Source organism: Heteronotia binoei, chromosome 2, assembly GCF_032191835.1.
Source record: "Heteronotia binoei isolate CCM8104 ecotype False Entrance Well chromosome 2, APGP_CSIRO_Hbin_v1, whole genome shotgun sequence".
Classification (NCBI taxonomy): domain Eukaryota; kingdom Metazoa; phylum Chordata; class Lepidosauria; order Squamata; family Gekkonidae; genus Heteronotia; species Heteronotia binoei.
The window spans coordinates 57,310,881-57,338,312 of NC_083224.1; the positions used below are offsets into that span (position 1 = coordinate 57,310,881).

General features: G+C 42.0%; 1 protein-coding gene across 1 annotated transcript in view; it reads left to right on the forward strand.

Moving 5' to 3' along the window:
- The window catches only part of LOC132567300 (fer-1-like protein 4), a 78,313-nt gene that overhangs the window by 42,915 nt on the left and 7,966 nt on the right, over positions 1-27,432 (forward strand). Inside the window, exons 26-39 of the mRNA XM_060232981.1 lie at positions 382-555; positions 1,675-1,791; positions 6,342-6,503; positions 7,656-7,824; positions 9,473-9,642; positions 11,663-11,794; positions 14,769-14,817; positions 15,324-15,427; positions 16,030-16,161; positions 16,833-16,943; positions 19,612-19,739; positions 23,502-23,672; positions 23,913-24,067; positions 25,417-25,595. Coding sequence (XP_060088964.1) covers positions 382-555; positions 1,675-1,791; positions 6,342-6,503; positions 7,656-7,824; positions 9,473-9,642; positions 11,663-11,794; positions 14,769-14,817; positions 15,324-15,427; positions 16,030-16,161; positions 16,833-16,943; positions 19,612-19,739; positions 23,502-23,672; positions 23,913-24,067; positions 25,417-25,595 — 1,953 coding nt within the window. The remainder of the gene's footprint in view (positions 1-381; positions 556-1,674; positions 1,792-6,341; positions 6,504-7,655; positions 7,825-9,472; positions 9,643-11,662; positions 11,795-14,768; positions 14,818-15,323; positions 15,428-16,029; positions 16,162-16,832; positions 16,944-19,611; positions 19,740-23,501; positions 23,673-23,912; positions 24,068-25,416; positions 25,596-27,432) is intronic.

Consider the following 27,432-nt stretch of genomic DNA (forward strand, 5'->3'; position numbering starts at 1 on the left):
CTGTGTTACATGCAGAATGTACCATGTTGAATCCTCAGCGTCTTCCATTTAAAAGAAAAGGTAATAGCTGATATGAAAAACTTCAAGCCTGGAGAGCTGTGGCCATCTTTCTTGTGAGTGGGAATTTGGGAGAGAAAGCTGAGTAATTAAAGCAATAGGAAGGCTAGAATTGGCTAGCATTAGGTGCCCAGTTTTGAATATACTTTGCATGAGGCTACAAAGGCAAGACTGTGGGACAACAGAGACATAGTGCTAGAAGCTATTCATTGAGATACTGTAGGAGGTCACTGAAGTCCGTGTGAAATATCCATTGGTAACTTTGATAAATAATTTGCATCCTAAAATAATGTTTTTGCATTGAGTTTCTGTTCCCTCTTTTAGGGCTCCCCAGAATTCCTTGGCCGAGCTTTTGCTGCTCCACAGGTGAAGCTGGCAGATGAGCCATACAGCAAACCTGCTCTCCAGTTTTTTGATATTTATAAAGGACATAGAGCAGCTGGGGAATTAATTGCTGTCTTTGAGCTGATTGAACTGGATTATAGTGGCTACTTGGAGGTGAGCAGAATCTGAACGTATAACACAGAGGAGCTACATGGTTGATTGAATGGGTTATGGCTCATTTACTTTAGGATGTTCTTGCTGGGCACTGGATGTGCAATAAATCATGTGTATTAAGGACACTTGCCATAACAGATGTACTTGCTTTTATCATATTCAACTGGCAGAGGAGCATTTATGGTAGTTTCTCACTGCACTAATGATCAGGGCTGAGTTTCGCTGGAGAATTTTGATCTTCAATGAACTAGGACTCAGACTGCAATTTTTAGACAAAGTTCAGGCTTAGAAACATGAAGTTAAAAAAATAAAGAAACAAGTGCCTCGGAGCATGTACTAAGTGTCCTTCTCTCACTGTTGAATAATCACAGTCAGATCCTATGTTTAAGTTTAAGTTTAATTTGATTTATACCCTGCCCTCCCTGCCAAGGCGGACTCAGGGTGGCTTACAACATAAAACAATGATCGCAGTCATAAAATCAATAAAATAATTAAAGTCATTAAACAATATAAATTAAAAACAGTATACAGTTGGTGCTAGATTAGATGTTGCTCATTCTCAAGACGACAGTTGTTCCAGGATTCTTCCAGGATTCTCCTACAGTCAACTGAAGGCTTGCCAGAAGAGGTCTTACAGGCCTTGCGGAACTGAGCGATGTCCCGCAAGGCCCTAACCTCTTCCGGCAATTGGTTCCAGCAGGAGGGGGCTGCCATGGAAAAGGTCTGATTCCTGATGGTCGACAGTCTCACCTACTTCAGCCTGGGGATCACTAGGAGATGTTGGGATCCAGATCTCAGCACTCTCTGGGGAACATGTGGGGACAGACAATCCCTCAGATAACTGGGTCCTTGGCCATATAGGGCTTTAAAGGTAATAATAACCAGCACTTTGTAACGAATCCTATATAGACCCTATATAGTTGGTACTATGGAAAAGGGTTTCTGGATCAGCAGTTCTGAATCCCAGGTAGATGAGATCTGACAGCTTTGCTTCTAGAAATTAATCATTGGTTATGATTGTGATTGTTGGCTAAACTGACCTTATGGGTCAATATTTCTACTTGGATGTGGAGCAAACTATTATACATCTGTGTGGCCTCACTCCTCTCTTTTGTCCAGCCATCAGTGCCTCATGATGTTGAGCCCAAAGAGCCAGAATACTTAGGGGACCCTCGCTCTGGACGATTCATTATACCTGAGGGAATCCGACCAATTCTTAAGGAGTTTCGCATAGAGGTAAAATGATTCCTGCTTTTTCCTTAAGAATTTTTTTTAGTGAATAATTTATTTTAACTTTACAACATATTTCAAGTATTGGTGGGGGTGGGAATTACTCTCATAACTGGGCATTAATATCACCTTTTATCAACTTCCTCATACATAAATAGTGGTAAACGGGTTGTACAATCTAAAGCAAAATTTTCATGTTTGCTTCTGATTGCACTCATGCAGCACAGTAGTACTATCTGTGGTGAAATGGCACCTTATCCCATGGATAACTTCTATATAAACATGACAAAATGTAAGATAAAATGCTCAGTTTTCATTCTGTTAATGCTTGAATGCTAGTTTACTAGCCTTCTCAGTTGTACAGAGATTGCGGAACAGCTTATTTTAGCCTTTTCAGCCTGTCTGAGGTAAGTCAGACTACCAAAGAGTGACTGGCCCAAGGCCACTCAGAGCTTTACAGCACAGTGGGGATTTGAACCAGTGTATCCCAGATCCTTGTTCCATGCTTTAACCACAACACCAAAGCTGACTTTTTCTTTTATGTACTTAATGACATTAATTACAAGCAAAGTTACAATGGCCTTTTCATTCAGTTGGTGTCTTACTGTGGTCACGCTGTCTCACATTCAAAGCCTAATCTGGACCATGCTCCCCAAGAGAAAAGGAAAAATAGTAGTCTTCTTAATCTGAAGAAGGACAGTATCAGCCAGCATCATAATGCCCCTGTATAAATCGATGGTGCGGTCTCATTTGGAATACTGTGTACAATTCTGGTCACCGCACCTCATAAAGGATATTATAGCATTGGAGAAAGTCCAGAAAAGGGCAACTAGAATGATTAAAGGTTTGGAACACTTTCCCTATGAAGAAAGGTTAAAATGCTTGGGGCTCTTTAGCTTGGAGAAACGTCAACTGCGGGGTGACATGATAGAGGTTTACAAGATTATGCATGGGATGGAGAAAGTAGAGAAAGAAGTCCTTTTCTCCCTTTCTCACAATACAAGAACTCGTGGGCATTCAATGAAATTGCTGAGCAGTCAGGTTAAAATGGATAAAAGGAAGTACTTCTTCACCCAAAGGGTGATTAACATGTGGAATTCACTGCCACAGGAGGTGGTGGCGGCTACAAGCATAGCCAGCTTCAAGAGGGGATTGGATAAAAATATGGAGCAGAAGTCCATTACTGGCTATTAGCCGCAGTGTCTGTATATGCAATATTTAAATATATATATTGGCCACTGTGTGACACAGAGGGCGTTTTCGCACTGACCTTCAAGTGGTGCGACCACCCTCCTCACGCCGGCGGATCTGCAGGGATTTCGCACCAGAAGCGCCGGCGCACCCAAAAGAGCCGGCGACTTCCGTCGCGAAACCAGCTCAAACGTTTTCCTGCTTCTTGGCGGTTTCCGTTTGAGCTGGTTTCGCGACGGAAGTCGCCGGCTCTTTTGGGTGCGCCGGCGCTTCTGGTGCGAAATCCCTGCAGATCCGCCGGCGTGAGGAGGGTGGTCGCACCACTTGAAGGTCAGTGCGAAAACGCCCAGAGTGTTGGACTGGATGGGCTATTGGCCTGATCCAACATGGCTTATGTTCTTATGATTTGCATCTCATCATAGCCAGAGTTACACACTTCTAAGGGGCTTCAGTGGACTTGCTTCAGAAGGCAATGCTAGTTTCCAGAGGAACTAAACTGATATATTTCTAAAAGCTTCCTTTTGTGGCAAAAAACTTTTATTTCTGTTGGGGATGATAGACTAAAGCTGGAGGTGACAACTCTTTATTGTGGTCTAGTGACTTAAAGTCTGGGACAGCTAGGTAAATACCACATCCCCAGAAAACTTCTAGTTGCTATTGAATTCTGTTGGATACTCATACAAATATTATCCTACCAATTTTTTTTAATCAGGTTATGTGCCCATATCTCATATATTAGTGACATGATTTCAAAGAAGCCTTGTCATGAAAGTAGACAGTAAGAATTCTCCTCACTTTCAACTCATTTACAAGTCTGCAATATATATTAAACAGGAGGAGACTTTCTGATATATGAGATATTTTAATGCATTGCATGTGGCAATTACATTTATATTAATCAAAAATTATATTCATAATCTGGAATTTTCTATTGATGGAAAAAATCACTTCTTCACTATGTGTCTCCACTTCAACCCTAAACCATGACTTGTTCATCTCCATTTGGTTTCCTCTCAATGAACACATTTCTCACAACCCCTCTCTATTCAACTTTTCTTCCCCTATAGATATTCTAGTTTTATAATCTTACTTTTCCTTCCCTCTCTACTCCCTTCCTCCTGTTTATTTTTGTTATCTTTTGCTTTTCCTTTTTTAATGGTTATTTTACATGCGGTTAGTTTACAATATAAACGTGGTCATTTCTTCCTTATTACTCCTGTTATGACTTATTATCTTTCTGATGCTTATTTAACTGCTTAATCCTCATTTTACCGTCACCTCTTCATGACGGTATTAACTCAATCTGCAACCTACTGAGGCACTGTTTTAGTTCCTGTCTGTAAATCACATTTGCCATTAATCTTACATATGACTGTTAAAATTTTGGTTATTATTCGCATTGACTCCTGTAACCTGATCACGATATTGTACTATGTATGGTTTTGCATTTTTTCAATAAACTTGTAAAATTTTTTGAAAAAAATTATATTCATCAAAAAAATTTCTGTTGGAACACTGAAGAAGGCAGTTAGCCAACACATTTGGTGTTTTTTGTCATATCATAGTCTTTGACCAACGGAATAAGTACAGTAGAGCGGGACCGAATCTAAGAACATAACATAAGAACATAAGAGAAGCCATGTTAGATCAGGCCAATGGCCCATCCAGTCCAACATTCTGTGTCACACAGCGGCCAAATATATACACACACACACACACACACATACACACTGTGGCTAATAGCCACTGATGGACCTCTGCTCCATATTTTTATCTAACCCCCTCTTGAAGGTGGCCATGCTTGTGGCCGCCACCACCTCCTGTGGCAGTGAATCTACATGTTTTTTGAGGGGGGGGGTAAAATTAAAAAATGGTGCCCCCTTTTGAGCCATTTTATCTTATGGTCCCATAGGATACAATGGACTCCATACCAAATTTGGCGCCCCCCCTCTGTTGGCACCCGGGGCAAGCACCCCCCTCTGCCTCCCCACTAGATCTGGCCCTGCAGTAGAGCAATTTTTATGTTATATGTGTAATTTATAGATAATTAAAGCTCATTTTAAGTTTTTTAAAATTATATTTATTTTGTTTGCTTAATTAATCTTTTTTGGCTGATTTATTTTTAGAGTTGAGGTTTTTTCCTCTTTTTTCTTTTGAGGATTGCTTAATTAATCCTCTTTGTGTATTTTACCACACCATCCTTGCAATTGGTATTACAGGATACGACAAAATTTAGGATAATTAGATTATTCAGCCTGTTCTGAAACATTTTTGACTTTAATATTTTCTCTATTTTATTCCTTTCTTTCCATGTTCTGATAATCTTATGCTTGCAGACTGCAGCGTAGCTGCTAGGCTGCATGAGCAGAGTTTGTTTCCCTGGATGGGAAGAGTCAGGCGGCGCCCTTTTTGGCGCACAGAGAAAAAGTCGGGGAAAAAGGCGAGAAAAAGTTAGACTGTCAGATCTGTGCTCCTCGTCGGCTCCTTCGTCTTAGCAGACGATCAGCCCTCCCGCCCGCCCTTCATGTTATGTGGGCAATTTGCTGGTTGCCTCCTTGGAGAAGCCGGGTAGGAATTTTTTACACCTTGGCTGATTGGCAGTGGCTGGGGTGCGTTTTTTGCCTACCCTACATAGCAATGCAGTGGATTGAGGATTTGGCTATCGGGAGGCGCTATTAAATAGGCGGTCACTTTAGTGTCAGGTTTTGGGGGTTTAGGGCACTATACGGCTAGGGGAGGACTGTGAAACATCCCCCTTTTGGGGAATTTGGGGTCTGGCATGATCAGCCTTCGGGTTTGAAGACCCAGGTTTGGAGAATGCAGACTGTCAGGGAGGCTCAGCTAGAGGGTGCCTTTCTGGCGAGACATGCATCTGGGTTTGGGCCCTCTGGTGCATGCCTCCCTGCTGGGCCTGCCTGGAGGGAGCTGAATAACACTCAGCTCCGGCTGGGGGGCTGGGTCTCTTGCCCGTTAATGGCAGGGGAGCGGTCGCGGTGACCCCTAGCCCTGGCCAGGCCGCTGGTGGGGTACCCTTGCTGTTTATTAGAATATTGAATAAAGTGGCCCAATTTTATACCAATACTCTGTGTCTGACTCTTTATTCTGTCCTTGGGGAGCAAACATGATTATGAAGAAAGTCTTGGGATTAGGTTTGGTAATTCATAATCTATTTCTGGAAGTTCAGTAAAGAAATCTAGCAGAGGAACACGGCCATCAGATCTAAATTCGTGTTCTAAAACAGGATCATTGACAGTCATTTAATACTAACAACAGGGGACAGAAATGAGAAGGTGTATCTCATATTTGCCCCTCTGTGTTTCTGTTTGTGGCCTTAGTGGGCAATTATTATGTTTCCTATTTCTTAGATCTTATTTTGGGGTCTGAGAGACTTGAAACGTGTGAACTTATTTGAAGTGGACCAACCACAGGTGATAGTTGAATGTGCTGGGAAGAAAGTAGAATCAGAAGTGATAACATCATTCAAAGAGAACCCAAATTTCACTGAACTAGTCAAATTTGTTGATGTGGTGAGTATGAACTTAAGGAGGGACATGAGGGATAGATTTTAAAGAATGGATGATAATAGGGTTGCCAATCCCCAGTTGGGGGTAGGGGATCCCCTGGCTTGGAGGCCCTCACCCCACTTCAGGACTATTAGAAAGTGTGGGGGGCAGTTTTGAATGTCAGCTGGGCACTCCATTATTCTCAATGGGGACTGGTCTCCATAGGGTATAATTGAGAATCAATCTGTGGATATCTGGGGCTCGGGCAGGGGCTGTTTTTGAGGTAGAGACACCATTTTCTGCATAGAGACTCTTCTAAAAATCCTCCAAATTTCAAAAACATAGGACCAGGGGGTCCAGTTCTATGAACCCCAAAAGAAATGCCCCTGTCCTCCATTACTTCCTATGAAGGGGAGGCATTTAAATGGAGTGCTCTCCCTTTAAATGTGATGGCCAGAACTCCCTTCAGAATTCAGTTGTGCTTGTCACAACCTTGCTCCTGGCTCCACCCCCAAAGTCCCCAGATTTCCTGAGTCAGACCTGGCAATCCTATATTGGTAGCTTTCCCTCATATGCTTAGCAGAACAGATTGAAGCAAAGCATGGGGCTGACCAGCGGAAACTCGCTTTGGTTTCATTGAGTTAGATCCAGCTGGAAATTGCCCTTCCTGCTTCTTCTGTCTGTGGAGTCACCATGACACAAGAGAAAGGAGGAAATGACTTTGGCTCCCTTCCCTGCCCTCACTGTTGCACACTGACCCAAATGTGGCTCCTGTGACTCTGGGAATCAGTTTCCCTGTGATTGAAAATGGCTGCTAGGGGGAGGGAAAATGAGGATAATCTGCAATCCTTATCTGAACAGATGGCTGGATCCAATCTACTATATTTTAAAAACAGATTTCTGAAATACCTTCAGTCAAGTAACCTTGAGCTTTCCATATTACTGATGGAAATTACTCAATTAATTGCATGAATAGAACCATCTGCACCTATTACAAAATTCAGAATGACTGCAAGAGGTTACAGGAGAGCTATGAGTCTTTACTATTGTACTTGTGGAAGGTCCCATAAAAGTTTGTTGCCTTTAAAAGCTTAATTTGCAATGAAAGGAGTAATCTCTAAACTGCAGTAGTCTTCTACAATCTAATTTGTGATTCTTTATTGGTCTCTTTCACAGGAGCTCCCAGAGCAGGTATATTTGCACCCACCCCTGAGTATCTTTGTGGTGGAGAAGAGGGCTTTTGGGCGTACTGTCATGGTGGGAACTCACATAGTGTCACATATTATGAAATTTGCTCCTAAAGAGATAGATGAGTTTGAAGATGAGACAGACACCCCACCCAAAAGTGAGTCTTTAGAATATAAAATTCTTTGGTTCCAGCTGGAAACAGTATTAATGCCAATTAACTTGTCACCTGCTCTGTCATCAGGTGGCTTTAACCATTTTATTGTCATGTTCTATTGATCTTGTTTGATTTTGTTGTAATCCACCTGGAGCCTGTTCACAGGTTAGTGCGGAATATAACTTCCCTTAAATAAATAAATATAATGTTTTGGGACACCTGTGGATTATTGGTGATAATATGGTTGTCATGACATTCTATGCTACCGCCTTAGGATGTGGAACCCTGCACCTAGTATTAGATCACACTTACTCCACTCTCCGTTGTCATATCCAGCTTCTTGTCACCAATTTGTCAAGAATCACTAGAGTTGCAGAAGGTCAACAAGAGCCATGCAGAAAATATTAAGACCAGTTACATCCAGGAAGCATACTATGAAAGAAATAATGGCTTGGATCCACCAAAGCGTTTCTGAAAATGGATTTTCACCTGCAGAGCATAACTTTCCCCCCTTCTACTTCAGCTCAGTTCAGAACACTCCAAAATGCTTCTTGGAGTCCTCTATGAGGAAGGTGAGAAAGTCACGCTCTGCAGGCAGTAATCCTTCCATCTGCAGAAACATTCCAGTGGATCTGAGCCAATATGTTGTAATACAAATATAAGAGATAAGAAAGTTGTATGGGCAACCTGAATTTTGACCGATTCCTCACTAGCAGTTGGTCTGCCCCCTGTCAGTTCCCCACAAGTTGCTGCACTGGCACATTTTGACCCATGGCTCCCTAAAATTTCCCCTGCAGCTTCCTGGTCTGTTTTTTTTTTTTTTTAGCGCTCTGGAAGCCATGAGGGAAATTGGAGGGAACTGCATGTCAAAACGCACCCACACAGCAACTGTGGAGAATTGATTGCTTAAGCTGGGGAGAGCAGAAGCCTGGGGGTGGAGCAACTGCTAGTCAGGAATTTGTTCCTGAATTTGCAGTCTTACTGTCAGAATCATTCACTTAGAGCAGGGGTGTCAAACTCATTTGTTAGGAGGGCTGGAGCTGACATGGATGAGACCTTGTCAGGCGGGGTCATGTGTGTCATAAAATGTAATGTCAGGTAGCAGAGATATAAACTTTATAAAGGACACAGACAAACACAATTTTGTATCTTTCCCATCATGTGATTGGGGGAACTGGACAATGGAAACTCTGGTTCTTTTCCTCCCTCTCCAGGGGATGAGGAGGGGGAGGAGCTTCAACCAATAGAAGAAAAAGAGGCCCAGTAGCTCTGTTGTGCAATTGAGGGAGCCTGGCAAAACAAGTTCTCCCTCCTCCCCTTCCTTCCCAAGGGAGGAGCCTCAGAGAAAGAGAGGAAGGAAGAGAGAAGGAGAAGACTTATTTGTGGGCCTGATAGGAACCCTCCAGGGGCCTAATCCGGCCCCCAGGTTGCACATTTGACACCCCTGACTTAGAGAATTATAGATATGGTATGGACATACGGGAAATTACAGAATTTTATGATGGGCCAGGCAATGTATCTCCAACATTCTCACTAGCTAATTAAAGAAATGCTATGTGTGGTTGATATAAACTCACAAGTGAAGTAGAAACAGTATGCCAAACACAGACTTATTTTACTGATATACATGATCTATGCCATTCTGTTTTAGCACGGAAAGCCTCAGCTCGACCTAACATCTCTAAAACGGTGCAGAACCTTGGTGCAACGGCTGGCCATACTGTGATAAACATTGGTGCAGCAGCTGGAAAGACAGTAATAAATATTGGTGCAGCTGCTGGTGACTTGGGTAGCAAAGCAAATCCCCTTAAGCTTGTAAAGGTAAGCATTTGGGAAAATCCAAATGTACACTGATTTTGCTATTCTAGACAAAATCTGCTTGTTTGTATTTATACATGTTGCAGAAAGTGGTTTTCCACAAAGCTGAACCAACCAGAAGAGTAACGTGTTTTATGATGGGTAGACCTTAGATATAATGTTGAAATGCAGAATATAAACAAATGGATGAGGTCAGTCCCTAGACAAAAGAATAAATAGACATATATCTGACAGTATAAACCACAACACACACACACACACACACACACACACAAAAACAGTGGGAGAACATTTTAATCCTCCAGGTCATTCCATTGCTGAATTGCTGACCTATGAGTGGCAGTCCTCAAACAAAGAAACTTAAAGCAGAAATTACAATGTGAGATTGCTGAACTTTAGTTCATTCACAAGTTCGCAACAATGGACATAGGATTCTTATCTCATTGCAGATGCTAATTGTCTGTCCCAAATCATTCCCTTTCTGCTCTAATCAAGCTGATCAAGTTTGGCTATGAACATCAACTTGTTCATGATAATGAAAATCAAAGTAGGCTGTAAAGAGCTCCAAAAGGAACTCTCCAAACTGACTAAATGTGTAACAAGATGACAAATGAGATTCATGAGTAAATGTAAAGTGATATATTGATGAGATCTGAATAGTCTGTGACTTTTCATGGGAAGAAATCTTGCAATATGGTGGATAGCTAAATGAAAATGTCAATTCAGTGTCCAGCAGCACTGAAAAAGACAAACTCCCTTTTAGGAATTTCTAGGAAAGGGGTTAAAAATAACACGTATTGTGGCTACATATGGAGACTACTTGCCCCATCTCAAAAAAAGATATCTTAGAGCAGGGGTCCCCAAACCATTTTGAGCCTGCAGGTCCTTTTGGGATTCCAACACAGTGTGGTGGCCACAGCCACAAAATGCCTGCTACAGAAGGCAGAGCAAGCTTGTTTGGGATTGGTACCCATGCCCCACACTCACTTCAAGAGCTAAAGCAGCTGCTGGTAAGCCCATGAGAAGAGGCCACTGAGAGCATCGGTGGCAGGATCCAAGAGTGGAGGAGCAATATCCCGACCTGCTGCAAAACCAGGAGGCTGGGAGACATGGTGGCAGCAGAGCAGCCAATGGGAAGAGGTGTGGCCAGGCCCACTATAGAATGCCTAGTACTGAGGCCGGATCTAGGGGGGGCAGAGGGGAAGTGCTTGCCCCAGGCATCGATGGGGGGGGCCCAATTGGGTATGGAGTCCATTGTATTCTATGGGACCATAAGATAGAATGGCCTGAAAGAGGGCATTATTTTTTAATTTTGCTCCTCCTCAAAAAACATGTAGATCCGGTCCTGCCTAGTGCAGGCCATGTCAGTAGGAGCTTTTGGGAAGGGAGCAGGCAGCAGTAGCCAGTGTGGTCTGAGAATGTGGTCCTTTAAGATAGCCCAAGAAGATGGGGCAGGGGGCAGTTTGGAGCCCCATTGACCTTGAGTCTTTATATTCTCCCAGTCCATGACAGGGGAGAGTTGGGGAGACCAAGAATATGCTTTTATCAGAAGACCCTTTAGAAGTGAACAGTGATTCATGAAAGCTCATACCCTACCATAAATTTTGTTAAACTTTAAGGTGCTACTGGACTCTTACTTTTTTCTACTGCTACAGACTAACTAACATGGCTACCCATCTTTACCACTATGGCTGTGATCACACACACTAAATAATGCACTTTCAATCCACTTTAAATGTACTTTCCAACTAGATTTTGCCAGTTCACATAGTAAAATCCAGTTGGAAAGTGCACTGAAAGTGGATTGAAAGTGCATTATTTAGTACGTGTGATCATAGCCTATCAGTGGTGATTAACGATGATACTAAATACTAAACTTTGTGTTCTGAATGCCACTTACGGGAGAATGAAAAGTGGGTTGGGGAGCTGCTGGATAAAAATATCTGAGATTTAGTGCAACAGGACTTTTCTTAGTGTTACACATGTCTGTGATAGGTTTACTTCCACTGTTCTTTATTCTTAGGCACCTTTGAAAAAAATACCTATTGATAAACTGATACCAACACAGGAAGAATTTGAGGAGGAGAAGCCTGAAATGGAAGAACTGGATTGGTGGTCTAAATATTATGAATCATTAAAGGAAATGAATGATCAGGTAATACATTGTTAGTTTTATTATAGCATATTCTATTTGCATTTGCACTGTAATGTGTGGCTATGTGAAGTAAATGGGGAAGACGTAATTAAGGATGTTATCCAATAAGTGCAGTATTCTCATACGAACTGGAGAAGCAGAGGGGATGTTGAATCCTCATCAAGGGCAGGATGAAAAACTGATCTTTGTTGATTTATTAATCTACAAAATGTAAGAATAAATAATTTGTTGATTTATTAATCTACAAATTTTAAAAAGAAATAATGATCCTTTACAAACAACAGCATTTCTCTAGGAAAGCACACCTGCATTTTTTTTTTTTTTGCTAGAGCCATACTGTTAGAAAAACAGCGTGAGGGAAGCAGAAATAAAAGGAATGACCATTGCATTCTAGGCTGCTTGAAGACCCATCTCCAGTATTCCCTTCACTGTGGAGTTTTATGCTTTAGGCGCATGTATTTATTTAATTTATACGCTGCCTTTCTCCACAATGAGAACTCAAAGCAGCTTACATCATTCTCCTGCTCCTCTATTTTTGTTTCTGCACAACTGCTATATTTTTGTGAGGTAGGTTAGTCTGAATGTGTGTGACTGGCTCAAGATCTCCCAGCAAGCTTCCACAGCAGAGTGGAGACTTGAATTTGGGGCTCACAGATCCTAGTCCAGCACTCAAATGCAGGAGTCCATACCCATTATGAACATGTGAACTTCTCTTGGATTTTGACAAAGGGTAATGGGCACAAGCACAAGCTGCTGCCACAGGAGGCAGAGCCAGCCACAAAATAGTTACCTCAGGAGGAAGCACAAGTGTCAAGGGAGAATAGGGGTATTTTTAAAAATGCACTGGGAAGGAGACAGAAAGAGCATAAAATCAATATTGTGGTGGTAGCTGCTGCTGAAACATTTTAATCTGCACAGCCAGTTGGATCTCCAGTGGCCAATCAAAAGCCCTGCTGGGCAAGATTCCTACCTGGCCCCACCTACTCTCTAAAATCCCTTGGTGGGCTTTACAAATAGTTTGGTGGGTGCCATGGCACCCATGGGCACCACAATGGAGACATCACTGTACCTCACTGGCTGTCAGAAAGAAGCCTGAGAACTGCTCACCCATTTCTGTACCTCAAAGAATGAAGAATTCTTCAGTAAACTTGGGTCTCCTATCTAAAGACTCCCAATAAGGCTCTTCTTCCTTCACTCAGCACTTTTTCCTCAGGGTATTGCCTTCACCAGCAAACAATTTCTAATAGATTTTGGCTCTGTCTGCTATGAGTGCTTATGAGGCCTATCTCACCACATTTGGTGGCACACACAAAATAATTATTTGATCCTCTTTATGCAAATAATGGGTTCCTTTTCTTGTGTTTCTTTTTCCAGTTATGGGACCTAGGCAGATTGCAAGTATAATTTTTTTAAAAACCATTTTTAGTCAGTAAGCAAATTGATAGTTATGATAAAATCCGAGGAGACTTAAATCCAATGACTGGAGATGTGAACAGGCAAGACAGATCTTTCTACAAACTTGAAAAGGGCCATTGGTTTGCTGAAAAATGTGAAATCTTAAAAAAAGGGGAAAAAACACTCCCAAAATTGGGGGATTTAAAAAACCTCAAAAAGTAGCTTTAAGCAATGGATTTCCCTGAGTGACTGTTGCTAGGCAACCACTATTTCAGGCTGAGGTTTTGTGAGTAAAAAGGCAGAGGACAGAGTCCTTTCCAGGCCAATTTTTGGGTTTTAAGGGAGGACTCGTAGGTCCCAGACCTTAGGGTTGCCAGCTCCAGGTTAGGATATTTCCTGGAGATGTGGTGGAATCTGAGGACACGGTTTGGGGATGGGAGAGGCCTCAGCCAAATACAGTACCATAGAGCCCACTTTCCAAAGCAGTAATTTTCTTCAGGGGGACAGATCTCTGTCATTTGGAGTTGTTGTAATTCTGGGATGTTTCCAGGTCCCATCTGGAGGTTGGCAACCCTAGGTATAGAAGCAACCTTTAGGTGACTTGATACTGTGACTCAACTAGGCTTGGCTACTATTCAACAGCAGTCACCTTATGAAAGCCAGTGTGGTATAACAGTTAGAGCTTCAGAGTAGGGGCTGGGAGACCCAGGTTCAAATCCCCATCTTCCTGTGGAAGCTCACAGAGTGATTCTGGGCCAGTCACATACTTTCAGCCTAATCTACCTCACAGGATTGTTGTGCAGATAAAAAGGAGGAGAGAGGAATAATGCAAGCTGCTTGAAGAAAGGTGAGTATAAATTAAGTAAATAAAGAGTAGATGTAGCCAAAGATGGGAGGTAGATATAATGGTGTAGATGGTGTATGGCTGAGAAGCAGAGAATGGGGCAGAGAAAGGGGAGTAGATATGAAGATTGCAAGAGGAGGGGAAAAGGAAATAGTGTGGGGAGGGTGATACAGGGCGAGGTGAGATCTCCCCCCTCCCAAGTCCTTGATGGGGTTCCATAACAGGAATGTGAACCTGGCCCAGCGGCCACCACCACACCGTGGTGCCACACTTTTCCAAGGTAGAGACTGTGGGGTGGGAAGCTGAAGATAGAGGGGCAGATAAAGTTAGGTAGGTTGTTAGGTGGCAAGGACATAGGGTTACCAATTCCAGGTAAGGAAATATCTGGAGATTTGGGAGATGGAGCCTGGAGAGGGTTTGAAGTGGGGAGAGACCTCAGAAGGGTCTAATGCCCCAGACTCCACCCTCCAAAGCACCCATTTCCTCTATGAGAACTAGGTTTGCCAGCTTCCAGTGGGGGCAGGAGATCACCCAGAATTACAACTGATTTCCAGATGACAGAGATCAATTCCCCTGGAAAAAATAGCTTCTTTGGAGGGTGGAGTCTATGGCAGCATACTCTGATGAGGTTGCTTCTGTCCCCAAGGCTCTACTGCCCTAATAACAGAACCTTTGCTAAGACAGTGAAATGGTAGAGACTGAGTGTAATAATTTGATTTTGATGTCATTTTATAGTCCTTTAGTGATGAAGAGGATGGTGACAATGATGACCCCAGTGATCCAGGTAAGTTCTTTGTACTTGCCAAAACTCTTCATATTCACTCTGCTTTTCAAAAAAACCTCTGCATCCCAGAGCTATGTTTTGCATTGGAAGTTATGGGAAATGCCAAGCAACTTTTGCAAAATCAAATGCCTTTGCAAGCTACCAGTACTACCTTTGCAATCAGCTGATTTGCACATGTATTGATTGAGCAGATATGATGGATGGGCCAGACACAGAGTCAAGCACTGTCTGGCAACACCTAATTCTCAGCAATGTCAGTTCTGTGTCCCACAACGGGCTGTCTTCGGAAATCTCTCAGGAATTCTGCCAAGCAAAACTGAATTGCTTCTTTCAAATATCCTTGTACTCTTCACAAACCCCGAGAACCTTTTGTAGATTAATAGGAGCCATTCCACAAAACTCCCTATCCCTTTCTTTCTGTTTATAACTTGCTGTCCTATAGCAATGATATCTTCCTGAATAAGGCAGAATATATCCCATTAATATCTCAGTATTATATTTAAAAGGAGGGAACCTAAATGTTGCTTCTCTGGACATGGATGCAGAAGATGAAGTAATAGTTGCAGCTGAGCCAGTTCGTCCCAAAAGGAAACTCATAGCCACGTTAAAGGTAAATCTTAGAGAACACAGTCCTATCATACCCCATACAGGGCTGGCCCGAGGGTGCCTGACACCCCAAGCAGACTCGCTGCGCTGTGCCCCCTCCGCAGTGCCTCCCTCCCCTCTGTCCCCTCTGACCCCCTCCCTTCTTTTATTTGCGGTGCCGCAATTCTAGCCACTGCATCACATTAATTAGTTCTCAGACTGCTTGCAAAGTCAAAAACTGAACCTTTTGACAGATTATAAATTCTAAACTTTTAAGGTATTTCACAGAAACTTTGCAAACAGTTTGGGGATGGGTTCTTATACAGTTAGGACTCCTGTTGTGTGACATTTGGGGTAATTGCCTGCTTATGCCAAGATTCTTCTGCAACTGTTCTGGGACACTGTTATGGCTTTCTTGCCAGACAAGAACATATGGGCTTCCTTGTGCTCTTCAGAGGCCACACACTTAACAGTTTATCCTGATACACATATATACTTGACTTTTCAATGAAGATTTCAGAGAACATTAAAGGGGAGTAATGTGTTGATTCTTCTGTGGTGCATTGGCTGATATTAGTTATTGTTTTCGCAGGAGAGCCCTAAAATTTAACATGCCTCTTATTTCAGATTTATAATTCAGAGCTGGAAAACGAGTTTGACAATTTTGAAGACTGGCTATATATTTTTCCACTTCATCGTGGGAAAGCAAATGAGGATGAAGATGGAAATGAGGAAGATAACTTGGTGGGGAAATATAAGGTAGATAAGTAATCTGAATTTGATAAAAATGTATAGGAACTTATCAGCAAATAGTATGCCTTAATGAATCAAGTATTCAAAAAGGTGGCTAAAATATTTATCTGTGTTAAATTGTTTTCTGAACATTCTCCAGGATATAAACACATTAATGATTTGAAGGTTGCATCCAACAAAGTATGAACACAGCAGTGTCAGTTTTATTCAAGGTATAAGCTTTCTTTGGATCTGAGGAAGTGTGTGTGCACATAAAAACTCGTACCTTGAATAAAACTTTGTTAGTCTTAAAGGTGCCAGTGGACTCAAACTTTGTTCTACTGCTTCAGATCAACACAGCTGCCCACCTGGATCTTTCTTTGTGTATATTGCAGAACTGTAATTGTATGTTCACTGGCCTACTTGCTTGTGATTTTTATCATTGGTAGCACTTTATATTTTGGGGGTAAAATGTCCCAGGCTGGATCCCACCCGCTCTTCTGCTGACAGACAAGGGAGAGATCCCTTTTGATGACTGAAAAGGCTATGCTAGGCATACTGGGGCCCACAGAGCAAAAGTTCCATGGGATAGGAGCTGCGGTGAGAAGTGGAACTAGGTGAAATTGAACCAGATTGCTGGCAGGATTCAGAAAGGATGACATAGATCGACATATTCTTGTTTCATCTCTCTATTGCAGGGTTCATTCTATGTTTATCGGGCTGAAGAGGCAGGAGCAGAACACAAGATCTCCCAAGGCATCCCCAGAAACAGGCCTATTAAGGTCCTTGTCCGAATTTACATAGTTAAAGTAAGTATTCTTAGCAATATCTTGATTGTAATATGCTTTCCATTCAGGAGGAAACATGCCCTAATAATCATGACTGCATAAGACAGTGAGATGCAGGGCAAGGAGTCTTCTTCCTTACATCCTGGAGTTTTGTCTTCAGATAGTGTGATTTGTGGCTGAGTGTTTCTAAATTATTTTAGAAATTCTAAATGAACTTTTAAAGGATATATTTATCCCTTTAGAATTCTAATAACAGCGTGGGAAGCTCAGGAAATGAGTAGACATTGGATGGTTTAACCCACCTTCCTACATTACCTCAGTCTAAATTGCAGCAGTTAAATGTATACAGGCTGACGGAGATCTGTGATCTTTCTCACAGCTGATGCAGCCACAATTAGAATATTCTGAATTTTGTGGAGCCATCACTTACTTTAGTATACCATGAATATAATAATTTTCCTTATTTCACAACTGTACATAGAAGATCCCTTATTTTTTTCTTTTGAGAAAACTCAGGCTTTTTTCAGGATCTGAGAATTCATCCTTTTTGGGGGTTAGGGAGGAATTCTGTTCAGGTTGGATTGGCTAATTACCTTTATTATGATTTTGCCATGTACTCTGCCTTGCATGGCAGGGCGTTCTGAACCCATGGGCCCTGAAGGGACCTTATTGTAGAACATGCGTAACAGGTTCTCTGGAGAGGCAGTATAGAAGTTTTCTAAGTAAACAAACAAACAAACTTAAATTCTTCTGCTCCATGCTTGTGGCACTCTAGTCTGGCTGATTGAAATTTATTTGTTGCATGTGTGAGCATGCACACCTAATGTGTGGCTGACAGTGCATCATGAAGTTGCAATTAGCTCATTTTGGTCCCTTCTAGCTCTATGGTTCTGCGTTTTGATTGTGCAGTACCTAATTGTATGTCATGCCCGGGATTCTTCTGCAATAGTAACTGTTCATGATAAACCCAAAACCTCATGAAGCTTCTGACAAACCTGAGGAATGCTCCTGACCTTTGGGTGGCTGCTGTATGGCTTTGTGCCCTGTCGTATGTAAAAAGTCAGTGCAAACATCGCAAATTTAACTTACCTTGACTATTTACTTAGAACATCAACTAAAATTAGTCTCCACCCTTGTTAATATAGAGGATCATTATGTTTGTTCTTTACTGCTGGCCTTTTAAGGGACCTTACTGCTTTGTCTAATGTCAGAGAGATATTTGATCAACTTCTAGCCTTTGTGCTTCTCCCTCTCCCCATTAAAAATTACCAGATACTAGCCATGGTCTGTGCCCTCCCAAACCAGTGTTACTCTCTCTCTCTCTCTGAAGTGTTACTCTACCCTGGATACTAACTACAGGCTTTAAGATAATGACCTAAACGATATGTTTTTGTTGTCCCTTTGTTTTTTAAACTTCCAGCCTGATGATGAGTTCTCAAAAGATTGAGAACCAGGTGAGTGGGCGTCATCGTGGCAGATGACGTGGCCAAGTGCAAACTAATGCACATTGGGGCCAAGAATCCCAGCTGCAAATACAAGTTGATGGGATGTGAACTGGCAGAGACTGACCAAGAGAGAGATCTTGGGGTCATGATAGATAACTCACTGAAAATGTCAAGACAGTGTGCGATTGCAATAAAAAAGGCCATGCTGGGAATTATTAGGAAGGGAATTGAAAACAAATCAGCCAGTATCATAATGTCCCTGTATAAATTGATGGTGCAGTCTCATTTGGAATACTGTGTACAATTCTGGTCATCGCACCTCAAAAAGGACATTATAGCATTGGAAAAAGTGCAAAAAAGGGCAACTAGAATGATTAAAAGTTTGGAACACTTTCCCTATGAAGAAAGGTTAAAACGCTTGGGGCTCTTTAGCTTGGAGAAACGTCGACTGCGGGGTGTCATGATAGAGGTCTACAAGATTATGCATGGGATGGAGAAAGCAGAGAAAGAAGTACTTTTCTCCCTTTCTCACAATACAAGAACTCGTGGGCATTCAATGAAATTGCTGAGCAGTCAGGTTAAAACGGATAAAAGGAAGTACTTCTTCACCCAAAGGGTGATTAACATGTGGCATTCACTGCCACAGGAGGTGGTGGCGGCTACAAGCATAGCCAGCTTTAAGAAGGGATTGGATAAAAATATGGAGCAGAGGTCCATCAGTGGCTATTAGCCACAGTATATATATGTGTGTGTGTGTGTGTGTGTATGTGTGTGTGTGTGTATACACACACACATATATTGGCCACTGTGTGACACAGAGTGTTGGACTGGATGGGCCGTTGGCCTGATCCAACATGGCTTCTCTTATGTTCTTATTACACACTTTGTTGGGTTATTTTGGTTGGTATTAATCAAAGGTATCCTGTGACTTTTGTTTTTATATTTATGTTAAGCAATTTAATATTTCTAGCAGGTAATCTTGGATACTTTTATGTTTTGCATAGAATTGTTGCAAATTTTTGCAGTTTACAGCCTTTTCGTCCATTCTTTACAAAGCTCCTTCTTTGCTGTGTATGTGTTTCAGCTGAAAAGACATTTCATTTCATGCATCTGATGAAGTGAACACTTATACTTCAGCAATCTGATAGTCCATTAAGGTGCCATGAGATTCTTCTTCTTTTTTGCTGCAACAGTCTAATGTGGGTACCCCACAGGAATGTATAATCCTGTATGTTATATTTTAGGCAACCAACCTGACACCAGCAGACCCCAATGGCAAGGCAGATCCTTACCTTGTGATTACAATTGGGCAACAACGGAAGGACACCAAAGAGAGATACATTCCAAAGCAACTAAATCCAGTCTTTGGAGAGTAAGGATGAGCTTGTACTATTATAGTTACATCTTCTCCCATTGGCTTTGTGTAGAGCATGTATTACCATTACAAAACCTTAGGCAGCTGCCTGAAGGAGGTTATTTTAGAAGACAGCACCTCATGTAGAAGCAGAGATTTGCATTATTTGCACCACTTTGATGCGTGTGCTTCTGCTCTTTAGGAACTGAAATGGGACAAAGAAATGCTATACAGAGAAAGGAGGGACATGAACTGAGACAGACAGTGCAATCCTAAACAGAGTTCCACCTTCCTAAATCCATTTAAGTCAATGGGGTTTCCTTAGGACTGCACTGCTATGAGTAGCACAGAGGAGGAAGAGCAAGATTTTAGTCCAGTAGCTCTTTAAAGACCAGCAAGATTTCTAGGGAGTTTTAGAGGGTAGCCATGTTTGTCTGCAATAGATTCAAGTCTAGTAGCACTTTAAAGACCAGCAAGATTTTCAGGGTATGAGCTTTTGAGAATCAAAACTCCTTCTGTCAGATATTTTGTTAGGTACTTTGTCAGAAGTGGGCTTTGACTCTTGAAAACTTATACCCCAAAAATCTTGCTGGTCTCCAAGGTGCTACTGGACTAAAATCTAAGATTTCTAGGGCATCAGCTTTCAAGAGTCAAAGCTTCCTTCATCAGACAGGAGAAAGGAGTGACTGAGGATGCCCCATATCAGGGGTGGCCAACGGTAGCTCTCCAGATGTTTTTTGCCTACAACTCCCATCAGCCCCAGCCATTGGCCATGCTGGCTGGGGCTGATGGGAGTTGTAGGCAAAAAACATCTGGAGAGCTACCGTTGGCCATCCCTGCCCCATTTGATTGCTGGCTAGTATGACTATGTAAATTGGGGAGGTGACTTAAAAAGAACCTCAGTGGGATTTGGCTGCCACTTGACCACATGAGACAGGAAGGGAAAACTAACGACCGAAGAACAAAGTAGGAGTGACGTTTCACCTTTAAGACCTACAAAGTTTTATTCAGAATGTAAGCTTGCGTGTGCTCTAAGCACACTTCATCAGACAAAGAGTCAGGTACAGTGAGCAGAGCTACATATAGCTGGTAGGCTGTGGTTTAGAATGCAAAATGGTACAAATTTAAGATCCAATGACAGAATAGTAAAATTAACAAATTGAGCAAACCTTTGATCTCAGTAGCATGAGCATGAGAAAGCAATAAAACAGTAATATGTCAAAATGTGAGAATGTCTGTTAATCACTCTATTGTTATAAGCCTGGGCCAAAAAGAGGCCATTTCTATCTCAGAAGTTTTTCCCATCCAAATAATTTACCTTTTAACATGCAACATACATAAGGTTGCCAAGTCCAATTTAAGAAATATCTGGGGACTTTGGGGGTGGAGCCAGGAGACTTTGGGGGTGGAGCTAGGAGACATTAGGGGTGGAGCCAAAATCAAGGCTGTGACAAAGGGAGTTCTGGCCATCACATTTAAAGGGACAGCACACCGTTTCAATGCCTTCCTTCCATAGGAAATAATGAAGGATAGGGGCACCTTCTTTTGGGGCTCATAGAATTGGACCCCCTGGTCCGATCGTTTTGAAACTTGGGGAATATTTTGGGGAGAGGCACTAGATGATGTACTGAAAATTTGGTGCCTCTACCTCAAAAAACAGCCCCCCCAGACCCCCAGATACCTGCGGATCAATTCTCTATTATTTTCTATGGGAATAAATCTCCATAGGGAATAACAGAGTTCCCAGCAGACATTTCCCTCCCCTCCCCCCGCTTTCTGATGACCCTGAAGCGGGGGGAGGTCCTCCAAACCGGGGGATCCCCTGCCCCCACCTGGGGATTGGCAATCCTAAACATACATATAGTTTGCCATTAGGAGAAAAATACATTAAAACAGGGATGTCAAACATGCGGCCTGGGGGCCAAATCAGACCCCTTGAGGGCTCCTATCAGGCCCCCAAGTAAGTGGCTATCATCTGCTTCCTTCTTCCTCTCTCTAGCTTCCTTTTGCATCACAGCTTGCTTTGCCATGCTTGCTCAATCACACAGGAGCTACAGAGCAAAGTCTCTATTTTCTCCATTGGCTGAGGCGCCTGTCTTGGGGGAAGAAGGGGGGGAGGGATAGCTTGTTTTGCCAGGCTCACACAATCAGACAGCAGAGCTACTGAACTAAGCCTCTCTTCCTTCTATTGGCTGAGGCTCCTCCTCCTGGTGCCTGGGGAAAGAAAGAACCAGAGCTTCCTTTGCCCAGTTTCCTGAATCCCATGGGAGACATACAAAGAAAGCACTTTTAAGACCAACAAGTGCTAATGTTTTAAGTGTTAAAAAAAAAATCTTTAAGTCTTATTTTAAGTTTTTGAAAATCTTTGTGTTTATAATGTTTATTTCTCCACTACCTGGCATTGCATTTTATGATGCTCATGGCCTGGCTCAACAAGGTCACATTTATGTTGGATTCAGCCCTCATAACAAATGAGTTTGACACCCCTGCATTAAAATATAGCGGAAGATGGGTTTAGTATATGCAATGAGATAAACAGCCAATACCCCTATTTTGAGTATGTCAATACAAAGAATTATTCTGATAACACTATTCTAAAAGAGAAGTACATTGGAATATTGTGGATGTATAACTATACTCAGTGAGAGTGGGTTTAGCATCTGTAATTAGAGAAAAAAACAATATCCCTGTTCAGTTCTGGGGAGGTGTTTTTTTCCAAGTTTCATAATAATTTGTAATTCAGCAATTTCTCTTTCCATTCTGTTCTTGAAGTTCCTTTGCAGTAAAACATTTGCTTTGAGGTCACACATTGAATGCTCTGGAAGGTTAAAGTGTTCCCCCACAGGTTTCTCAATTCTGTAATTCCTGATGTCAGATTTGTGTCCATTTATCCTTTGCTGGAGGGTTTGTCCTGTTTGCACTATGTAGAGAACTGAAGGGCATTGTTGGCATTTAATGGCATATATAATGTTGGAAAATGAACAAGTGAATGAACCTGAGATGGCGTAGTTAATGCTGTTAGGACCAGTGATTGTGTTGTCTGGGTGTATGTTGCAGCAAAGTTGGCACTTGGGTTTATTGCAAGTTCTGATACCAGTGTCCATGCTCAGATGAGATGTTGTATTGTTGTGTGCTGAAAATTTTTTACCAGTTCAAGTAATTGGTTCATCTGCTCTCTGCCACTCAGATGTTTTTGTGGCTTTCACAGGGAACAGAAAACGGAATTTTACTCAGAGTCACTTTAAACCCCTGCTTTCTGCTGCAAACTGTCACAAACTGCTTTAAAACTTCACGAATTTTTAAATTTGTGAATTTTTCTTTGTGGTTCAATTTGTGCCCATCTCTATTAATGTGTCAGCTTGGTGGAACTTAGGTACTTAGGTACTTCTGTTGTTTTGTATAAGTGTAAAAAGGGGATAAAAAGCCCCATGTCACAGAGTGGTAAAGCTACACTACTGCAGTCCAAGCTCTCTGCTCACGACCTGACTTTGATCCCAGTGGAAGCTGGGTTCAGGTAGGCTCAAGGTTGACTCAGCCTTCCATCCTTCCGAGGTCGGTAAAATGAGTACCCAGCTTGCTGGGGGGAAAGTGTAGATGACTGGGGAAGGCAATGGCAAACCACCCTATAAAAAGTCTGCCATGAAAATGTTGTGAAAGCAGCATCACTCCAGAGTCGGAAATGACTGGTGCTCACACAGGGGACTACCTTTGCCTTTAAAAGGGGGATTCTCCATTACACCCTCTCATTTGCAAACATTTTTCTCTCTCTCTTATATTCAGGGTGTTGGAGCTGACCATATCCTTTCCCATGGAATCAGAGCTCACTATATCAGTATTTGATCATGATTTGGTGGGATCTGATGACTTAATTGGGGACACAAAGATTGACTTGGAGAATCGATTCTACAGTAAGCACAGAGCCAATTGTGGAGTGGCCTCACAATATGACATGTATGTACTACAACCACTTGCATGCCAAGCATGAATTCTTCCCATTATTTTTGTCTTATTATTGTGGCTATTCTTGGTAATTACCAGCCATGGTAATCTTCCCAAAAGAGCCTAGTATTGAATCCCTGTTATAGGCAATGTTGCTCAGTGTCCCCTCTACAGAATGTTAGCATTAAATGAAATGTGCTAATGTCATAGCCAAGAGAATTCAAAATGTCTGACCCTATTTATTCCTTGCAGAGAAGGCTACAATGAATGGCGAGATGCTTTCAAGCCCACATATATCCTGGACAGTTTATGCAAGAAGAGTGTGCTCCCTTCAGCTGAGTACAGGAAGGAGGAAGTAAAAGTGAACAATAAAATTTTTAAAATCCCACCTGAAGCTTTTCCTGAAGGTATATATCCCCATTCTTGAAAGGCTGTCTTATAAACTAAGAACTCCTTTGGATTAATGGAGTTTCTGAAATGTTTATATGTGGTTCTGTGCATTCATTTTATATGTTCCCTGCAGTTTGCTGGAAACTTTTCAAGCTGGAACTGTGCATGATTAATTAATAGCCGACTCATTTTCTGTTAGGTACACAGGGGATTGTGCTAGATAATTATTCTGCTGCAGCAGGCATGCCAAATATTAATCTGGATGAAGAAATCTGTTATTTTAATATTTTAGAATAGTTCTTAAATTGTTACATTGTGTTTAGAGCACTTGAGAACAGTTGTGTTGCTAAAGGGTTCATTAAAAGAATAATTGTTTGTGAAATAAATTTTCACATTCTTTGCATCCCACAATCCCTAATTCCCTGCAAAGAAAACCCCCATTTTTCTTCCAGGAATACCATAATGTTCAAATTACTTGAAATGCTGGGAGATCCCTGAATGGATCTTCCCAGCATTAAAAAAAGATGTTAGTAAAAATCTCAGAGGAGCTCAGTTCAGACTGAGGCATATGGGAAAAGTAAGAAGAGGTGTAACTGCTTGTTACATATGACTCTGTACGTGTAACCAAAGTGCCCTGCTTTCTGCTGTTAGTCCTTAAAGGAAAAAGATGAGTATGGGGAGGCAGCAATTAAGCCTTCTATTCGTCCCATGCACCTCATGCCTTAATTTGAATCAGGCCTCCACATGAAGACTTTTAAAAACAAGCTGGGAAGATCCAGTCTCAGATTTCCCAGTATCTTAGAGGACAATTTATGTGGATCTCAGTCATTTCCTGATAGCTTGATGGAATATTCCAAAATATTTTCTTGTAATTAGAAGCTTCTACATTTTTAATGGCCCATTCACATTTCCTGATCTTTGCTTCCTTCACATTGGAAAGATACGGTAGGTTGGATTTGGATGACCACTTATTATTAAAATTCAGTCTGTGTTCCGGTTTATCAAAAAAGCTAGACGTCAGTTTTGATTTACAGGACAGCATGAGAGAACTTTTCTATATCTGATCTGCTCTCCCTCTATATTCTTATGTGTATTGACCAGAGCTGAGTTTCAAGAACTACACTGGGCATGCATAAGTAGTATTTTGGACTCTTTTGTTTGAAATACAGCCCTCCATGGCATGCCACAATCTGCTTAGTTTTAAAACCGCTTACCATATAGCATGGGAGGTAGCTCTTCAAGAAACATAAGTCAAAAGCATATTACTCACTGTCCATTCCTTACTTGTGATGGTGTGATGCTGTTCATTGTTAATGATAAGCTGATTTTGAGCTTTCCAGTTTCTTATAGTTGTCTTGTATTCTAGAAGTTTTTGCGAAAGACAAGAAAGACAATGAAGATGAAACATGGTCTGCTTACGATGAGCACAAAGCTTTGTATGTTCTTCAGCACTGGGATGAAATGCCAGAATATGGGTACAAATTAGTACCAGAACATGTAGAAGTTCGATCTCTTTACAATTCAGAGAGCCCTGGTCTCCTACAGGTGACATCAGTATATTGGTTTACTTTTTCTCCATCCATTTGTTTTTCTTTACTCCTATGAACTGCTGTACTGCTAAGTTTGCTTAGGACGAAATTAAATGACAGTTTAGTTTATTCAGTTTGTCTCCTGCTCCATCTCCCACAAGCAGGACTCAGGGCAGTATACAATGTATAATTGCATAAAATAGTAAAATAAAATGCATGGTAATTAATACATATAATATAGCCAATCAGATGGTGTCATGTGTCTACCCCCAGTTGGCTGAGGTGACTGGCATACAATTTGGATTTTATTCATAAGGGGGTCTTAAGCTGGAAAAATAAAACATAAGAGGGTGGGGAAACCCAGGAGGCCACTGATTTCCCCAATCATTGCTGCCCTGAAGCATATGCTCAGTGGAACATCTCAGTCTTACAGGCCTTCTGGAGCTGAGCCAAGTCCCGCAGGGCCTGGATCTCCCTAGAAGAGTGTTCCACCAGGCTGGGGTCATGGCCCAAAAGGCCCTGGCCCTGATCGAGGAAAAGCTGGGCCATTTTGGGGCCAGGGGCTACCAGCAAGTTGGTACCAGCAGAGCGTAATGCTCTCTGAGGGGCATATAGGAAGAGGCAGTCCCATGGGTACAGTGGACCCAGACTGTTTAGGGCTTTGAAAGTAAGTACTGAAACCTTTAACGTGATTGGGTAATCAATCTGGAGCCAGTGCAGCTAGTAGAGCACAGGTTATATAATTGCTCTCATGGGAGTCCCCATAAAGACCTGCACAACTGTGTTCTGGACCAGTTGAAGTTGCTTAGCACAGGCACCTTAGCATGATGCTGATCATAGCCCCTTCCCTCACCAGATCCAGTGGAATAGAGAATCCCATTCATTACACAGTGAAGAATTAGAAAGAGAAGTGTTATTAGAGGTAGGATTTGAGGACTGGACTTGGCCCTCTTACTAGTCCAAAGGCTTTTAGGCTAATCTGCAGCTTTTCTGATATGGCCACCATGCATTTCCACTCAGTGATGACTCTACATGTTAACATATAAAATATATTTGTTTCTGTTGTGTGGCAAGTCTTCATATGGCAAGTGAATATGTGACATTGATACTAAAAACTGTTATGTATTTGAGGTGAATCCCACGGTGAATGATTCCTACAAATTATGGCCACTGTGTACAGCTGGTGACACAACAAAACAAGTGGTTTCAGTATGGTTGCAATGTCAGACTTTGCGCTCATGAGTCAACTTTGTTCATGTCTGATGTAAAATATTTGTCAGGAATTGCATTTGAGAGGCAATGTAGTGGTTCAGTGTCTCTTTTGCATATTATTGCAAGCTGCTGTATATTTCATCACAGCTAAACATATTTATATGTCTCTTAAATGCTATGTTTCACAACTGCATCTCTCCATGTTATGCCAAGTGGTGCCTTGGAACTGTTGATCCTTTTCATTGCTCCGTTCCTACTGTGCTGATGTTTCAAGCTCCACATTCTAAGGTTTAAAAATGATTTAGCCACCATCATTCATGCCTTAGTGACCTATAGATTAGAATTCTTTTGAACTGTCCATAAAGCAGCAGCTGCGCAGATATGAATTGGTAGAGTCCCACCATGTGAGTACTGAAGCACTTACACTGCATCTTGCTGGGCCAAAAGCAATGTGTTGGCTATACAGGCCTAATTGCCTGGGTCCTGTGCTCATCAAGAAGTGTCTTAAGTAGGGTTCCCAAATCCCCCGCTAGGCCTGGAGACCCCCGATTTGGAGCCTCCTCCCCCCGCTGGCCATAAAAGGGAAAGCGGGGGGGGGGAGAACGGCAGCCCTTCCCACCCAGCCCCGATCGCAGCAGCCA